This window comes from Fonticula alba (assembly GCF_000388065.1).
Source record: "Fonticula alba strain ATCC 38817 unplaced genomic scaffold supercont2.3, whole genome shotgun sequence".
In the NCBI taxonomy this organism is placed as follows: domain Eukaryota; order Rotosphaerida; family Fonticulaceae; genus Fonticula; species Fonticula alba.
Window position 1 is genome coordinate 62,787 of NW_009242973.1, and position 5,272 is coordinate 68,058.

The window sequence follows — 5,272 nt, forward strand, 5'->3', positions numbered from 1 at the left end:
CGCAGACACGCCGCCCCCCCCCCCTCCTTCCCTCCTGCCCCCTCCTCCTCCCTCTCGCCCGGCCCACCATGCCATCCAGCGGCCGCGACGCGGCGCCCGGTGTCCTGTCCGGCGGCACTCTGTCCCCTCTGGCCATCAGCCTCATCGTATGTCTCCCTGCGGGGATTCGCCCCTTCTCGCGCCTCGCCCCCGCCCCCGCCCCGGCCGTCGTCTCACGCCCATGCGCCCTGGCCTCCGCCGCCCATGCGCCCTGACCTCCGCCGCCCATGCGCCCTGGCCTCCGCCGCCCATGCGCCCTGGCCTCCGCCGCCCATGCGCCCAGTCTGGCGGTGTGGCCGGGACATGCGTCGACATTGCCCTCTTCCCGCTGGACACGCTGAAGACCCGCCTGCAGCACCCCCTCGGGTTCCAGGCGTCCGGCGGCTTTCGCGGGGTGTACGCCGGGCTCGGGTCGGCGGTTCTCGGCTCGGCTCCCAGCGGGGCGCTCTTCTTCATGACGTATGATCTGCTCCGGCGGCGCCTGGCCCAGGTGCCGGGGTTCCAGCTGGAGGCCGGCGCGGCCGGCGGCCCGGCCCGGCCCAATGTCCTGGGGCACCTGGTGGCTGCTAGCCTCGGCGAGGTGGCCGCCTGCCTGGTCCGCGTGCCGACCGACAACCTCAAGCAGAACATCCAGGCCGCGCACTTTGCCTCCATGCGGGATGGCCTGGCCCAGCTGGCCCGGGGGGAGGGCCTCCGCCGGGGGCTCTTCCGCGGCTACGCCAGTACCATTGCCCGCGATGTGCCCTTCACCTGTGTGCAATTCCCGCTGTACGATTGGCTCAAGCGCCGGGCGGCCGGCTGGCGTGCGGCCGGCCTCGCCGGCGGGGACCTCCGCCCGGAGGAAATCCTCACCGGCCCGGAGATGGCCCTCTGCGGGGCGCTGGCCGGTGCCACGGCCGCCGGCGTGTCCACCCCGCTGGATGTGGCCAAGTCCCGCATCATCCTGCATGATCGCGGGCGAGGCACCGGCCGGGCCGGGCCCGCCCGCCCGCCCCCGGGGGCCCTGCGCATGCTCTGGCAGATCTACCACCAGGAGGGCGGCCGGGTCCTCTTCCGGGGGGTTGTCCCCCGGGTCCTGTGGATCGGCGTCGGCGGGTCCATCTTCCTCGGCATCTACGAGCAGGGCAATGCCGTACGCCGCCGGGGGGAGGCGCGCCCCACGCATCGGACCGGGGGGAGGGGGGGGGGGTCGGCCACCGCCGCGTTCCTTCTCGCCCCCCCCCCCCGGCCCTTTCCTGCCCTCGCGAGCGCATTTCCAAATACAGCCACCCTAGACCGCATGTCCGTCGGCACACAGGGAATGGTGTTCCCTCCCTGATCCAGGGGTTCAGCGGACCAGTCGCGTTGGCTGTTCGGTGTTTCCCCTTTGTCTCCCTGCTGGCGCGTGCGCCCCTGTCCGCCCCCCCCCCCCTTTCTCTCTCTCCCTCTCTCGGCCGGGTGTGGTCGCGCCCACACGGCTGGGGAGGGGCGCCGGTGGCCGGACGCAGACCGGGGCCCAGCGTGTGTGTGTGGGTGCCCCCTGCGCCGCCCGGCCCCGCCGCTTCGGAGGTGCTTCCCGTTTCGGCTGCTGCCAGTGGTCCGGTGGAGCCAGGCGGCGGGGGGGAGCTTCGGTTCCGGGGTTGGGGGGCTTTCGCACGGGGTCCGGCGCCACCTCCCGCGCCCCCGCGCATGGGGTGGAATGCGCGCTCGCGCGCCCGGGCGCGCGGGACGTTCCCAATTCGGCAGGGCGTCAGACCGCCAACGGTCAGGCCCCCTCCCCCCCCCTTCCTGCCGAGCCGCGTTCTCATTGTCCGGGCCTCGAGCGTCTGTGTTGGCGGACCTGCCGCACCCCTGCCGCCGGCTGCCCCTGGCCGGCTGCCTCCCCCCCCCTTAGGAATGAGCGATCTACATCCAGGGGGGGGGGGGGTCCATGCCCTGCCTCTCGGTCCGTCCTCGCACCAGCCGCTGGACAGCACCCGCGCCCCGTGCCCACTGCCCCGGTGAGGGCGTCCACGCACACACCGCAGACACAAAGCCCTCCTGGGTGGGCGGTGGTCGTGCACTCGACCGGCGTGCACAATCACCTGTCCTCCCCCCTCCCCGCCCTCTGCTGCTCCGGCCCCTTGCCTCGGGATCCGTGCCGACGTCCGGCACGTTCGAGCTGGCCCTCCCCGCCTCCCCGCCACGATGGATGATTCTCTGCGTATGTCCTGTGCCGGGCCTCCCTCGCTCTCGCCTCCCTCTTTTCTAACCCCCCCCCCTGGCTCTGTGTCCGATCCGGCGACGAGTCAGTCTCCGGCAGCGAGCTTGTCCTGCTCATCATCGCCCTGGTGGTCGCCGGCCTCATTTCCTGCTGCCGGTACATGTGCTCTCGTAAATCCAAGAAGGCCGACGTGCGTTTCCCCCGCCCCCCTCGCGTCCGCATCCCCGCGTGTCCCTCCTCGGGCTGACCCTTCGTCTCTGACGCCCTCTCGCCCTCCGGGCCATACGAACACACACACGCACACACTCCCGTGCTCATCGCTCCCGTGCTCATCGCTCCCTCCGACCCTCAGAGCCTGCGTTCTTACCTGAAGGGTGCGCCTTCATCCCCGCTTTGCCCGGGCATCTCCCCTCGCGGTACTTACCTCCCCGCCTCCCATTCCGCCCCTCCCCCCCCCCCACTGCCGCCTTCACACGCAGAGCTCAAAAAGTTCGGCGAGCCCAAGTACAAGTATAATAAGGACTTCGAGACGGTCGGCTCCTTCTCTTTCACCTACGACGATACGTCGATCTTCGTGCCCGGGCGCAAGTTCTATGACTCCAAGTTGTACACCCGCTCCAGCTCGGACTATGTCTTCCTGCGCATCCACCGAAGTGCGTGCTTGTAGGCCTCTCCATTCCCTTGCGCGCTCTCCTCTGATGCTCCTGTCTTCGCCCCTCCCCCCCATCCCCCGGCGCCAGTTCACACCGGGGACAATGCCTTCGCCTGCAAAAACTTCCGGCGCGAGATGACCATTGCCCAGTGCGTCCCCCTGTCGCATTCTCCTTCCTCCATCTCCTCCTCTCCGCACCTCTCAAGCTCCTTCCTGGCAACGCGCCCTCACACCCGATCCCCCCTGGGGCCCCTTTCCACAGGCAGCTCCGAGACAGCCCCCGGTTCATGCGGGTGCTCGGCTTCTCCAGCCCCGTCCCGATGGTCATCTACGAGTATCTGCCCATGACTCTGGCGGCCTTTGTCGCCTCGCCCGGGGTGCTGCCCTTCTTCGACGCCTTCTGCCTTTTCCGCGATGTCTGTGCGTCGGCTCCGCTCCTCCCTCCGCTCTTTCTGTCCCTCCCGCTCACTGCGGCCCCCCCCTCCCCGGTCCTTCTTCTCCGCGCGCGCTCTCTCTCTCTCTCTCTCTCTCACCACCACCACCACCACCACCACTAGGCATGGCGCTCTTCGAGATCAACCGCATGGGGCACTGCTTTGGCGCCCTGTCCGATGAGTTCGTCTGGATCAAGCCCGCGCCGGCGGGGTCTCCCTCCCCCTGGATGGCGGTGCTGGGAAGCTTCCACCTGGCCATGGATGCCAAGACTTCCATGCTGGCAAGCCACATCCTGTCCGACTGCCCGCGGCTCTTCATCGCTCCCGAGGTACATCCCCTCCCGCCGGCCCGTCGGATGGTCGCTTTGCCTCTCCCCGCCCGACGTGGCTGCTGCGTTCGCACTCACCCCCTCCCTCCTCCCTTCGGTCTTCATCATCGCCAGGTCCACGCCGCGGCCGAGGCCGGGTTCAATGTCTCCGGCAAGGACTTCTTCTATTCGGACATCTTTTCCCTGGGCACGGTTGGCGCCACCCTCCTCCAGCGCTCGGTCCCATTCCACGGTGCGCATCCTCCCGCCCGCCTGCCTCCCGCCCGTCTCCTGCACCCCCCTGCCTTTTGATTAGCCCCCCGCGGCTGACCCTCTGCTCATCCCCCCCCGCCCCCCCCCCCCCGGTCGCACAGACTCTTCCCTGGAGGTGGCGACCGCCAGCATCAAGAGCAGCATCGAAATCGTGTTCCCCCTGCCGGAGGCCGAGGCACACATGCACATCCCGCATGGGTTCCTGGCGGAGCTGCTCAACAAGTGCCGACTGGCCGATCCCAATCTCCGGCCGGACCTGATGACCGTGCTGACCGAGGTGGCACGCATTTTCGCCACTCCCCCCTTGGACCGCCTGTCGCCCGAGGACTTCCGCCAGGCGCCCGACGGCAGCCTATTCTCCGTGGTCATTGAGAGTTACCACCGCGAGCCGGTGGTCAGCCTGGCTCCCACCCCCGAGAAGCCCGATGACATGGTCGACTCGCCGGGGCTGTCGCGGGTCACCTTTGCCGATCCTCCCCACGACGAGCACCATGGTCTGCCGTATGACCCGGAGGCCTACCCCATGGGCGAGGTGGTACACTCCCCTTCCGGACCCGGGCCCAATGCCTACATCCCCATGCCGACCGTGCCCGGGGGATCGGCCCCCGCCTTTGCTCCTTACCCGCCGCCCGGTGGCGCGGCGCCCTACCCGCCTGCCGGTGGCGCGGCGCCCTACCCGCCGGCCGGTGGTGCCGCGCCCTATTCGCCACCTGGTGATGCCGCGCCCTACCCGGCGCCCGGTGGTGCCGCGCCCTACCCGGCGCCCGGTGGTGCCGCGCCCTACTCGCCTCCATCCACAGATGCGAGCTCCTCTCCGCCACCCTCTGCCGATGGGCCCTCCTCTCCGCCGCCCCCCGAGAACATCACCTACCCGCCGCCCGACGACAGCGGTTCCCCTCCGGGCGATGCCCCCCACTCGCCCCACTGAAGAAAAGCATGATCCTTCTCCTGATCCCGACAGGGCTGCCCCCCCTGCCCCCTTCTTGTGGTCGTGTGTCCTCCCTCCCCGCCGCTTTGTCCGGTCGCCTCCCGGTGCATGCCGGAGCCCCGCGGCTTGGCCCCCCTCGCGCCCGGCCGGACACGACACGGCGCGCGGTCAGCACCTGGCCGCAATAAATCCAATGTTCCAGAACGCCCAATCACGCGCGACCCTGGGTTCACACGCTCTGCCGGCTGTTTCAGACGTCCGTTGGCACTCGCGCGCCCCTGCCGCCGGCCAGGCGGGCCGGAAGTCGCCCCCCCCTCCCCCGCGCGCGCGCGCCCCCTCCGCACCTTCTCCCCAGCTCCATCTCACCAATCCGCCGGCAGAGATCTCGCAGGTGGCCCATTTTCCCCGGCAGTCAAAGGCCGGGATGGGGTGGAGGGGCTAGGCGCCGCCGATCGG

General features: G+C 70.2%; 2 protein-coding genes across 2 annotated transcripts; both read left to right on the plus strand.

Annotated features, from left to right (window-relative positions):
* Positions 1-13: 13 nt before the first annotated feature.
* H696_01830 (hypothetical protein) lies at positions 14-1,313 on the plus strand (the record flags this gene model as incomplete). The annotated part of the gene is made up of 3 exons (XM_009495731.1): positions 14-146; positions 323-1,171; positions 1,305-1,313. The coding sequence occupies exons 1-3, from the start codon at positions 69-71 to the stop codon at positions 1,311-1,313; spliced, it is 936 nt and encodes a 311-aa protein (XP_009494006.1). The 5' UTR covers positions 14-68.
* Positions 1,314-2,111: 798 nt separating this feature from the next.
* Positions 2,112-4,816, plus strand: H696_01831 (serine/threonine protein kinase; the record flags this gene model as incomplete). The annotated part of the gene is made up of 9 exons (XM_009495732.1): positions 2,112-2,221; positions 2,311-2,411; positions 2,574-2,595; positions 2,701-2,874; positions 2,962-3,022; positions 3,136-3,293; positions 3,431-3,636; positions 3,751-3,868; positions 3,990-4,816. Exons 1-9 carry the CDS (start codon positions 2,206-2,208, stop codon positions 4,814-4,816), a joined length of 1,683 nt encoding a protein of 560 aa, XP_009494007.1. The 5' UTR covers positions 2,112-2,205.
* Positions 4,817-5,272: the final 456 nt, after the last annotated feature.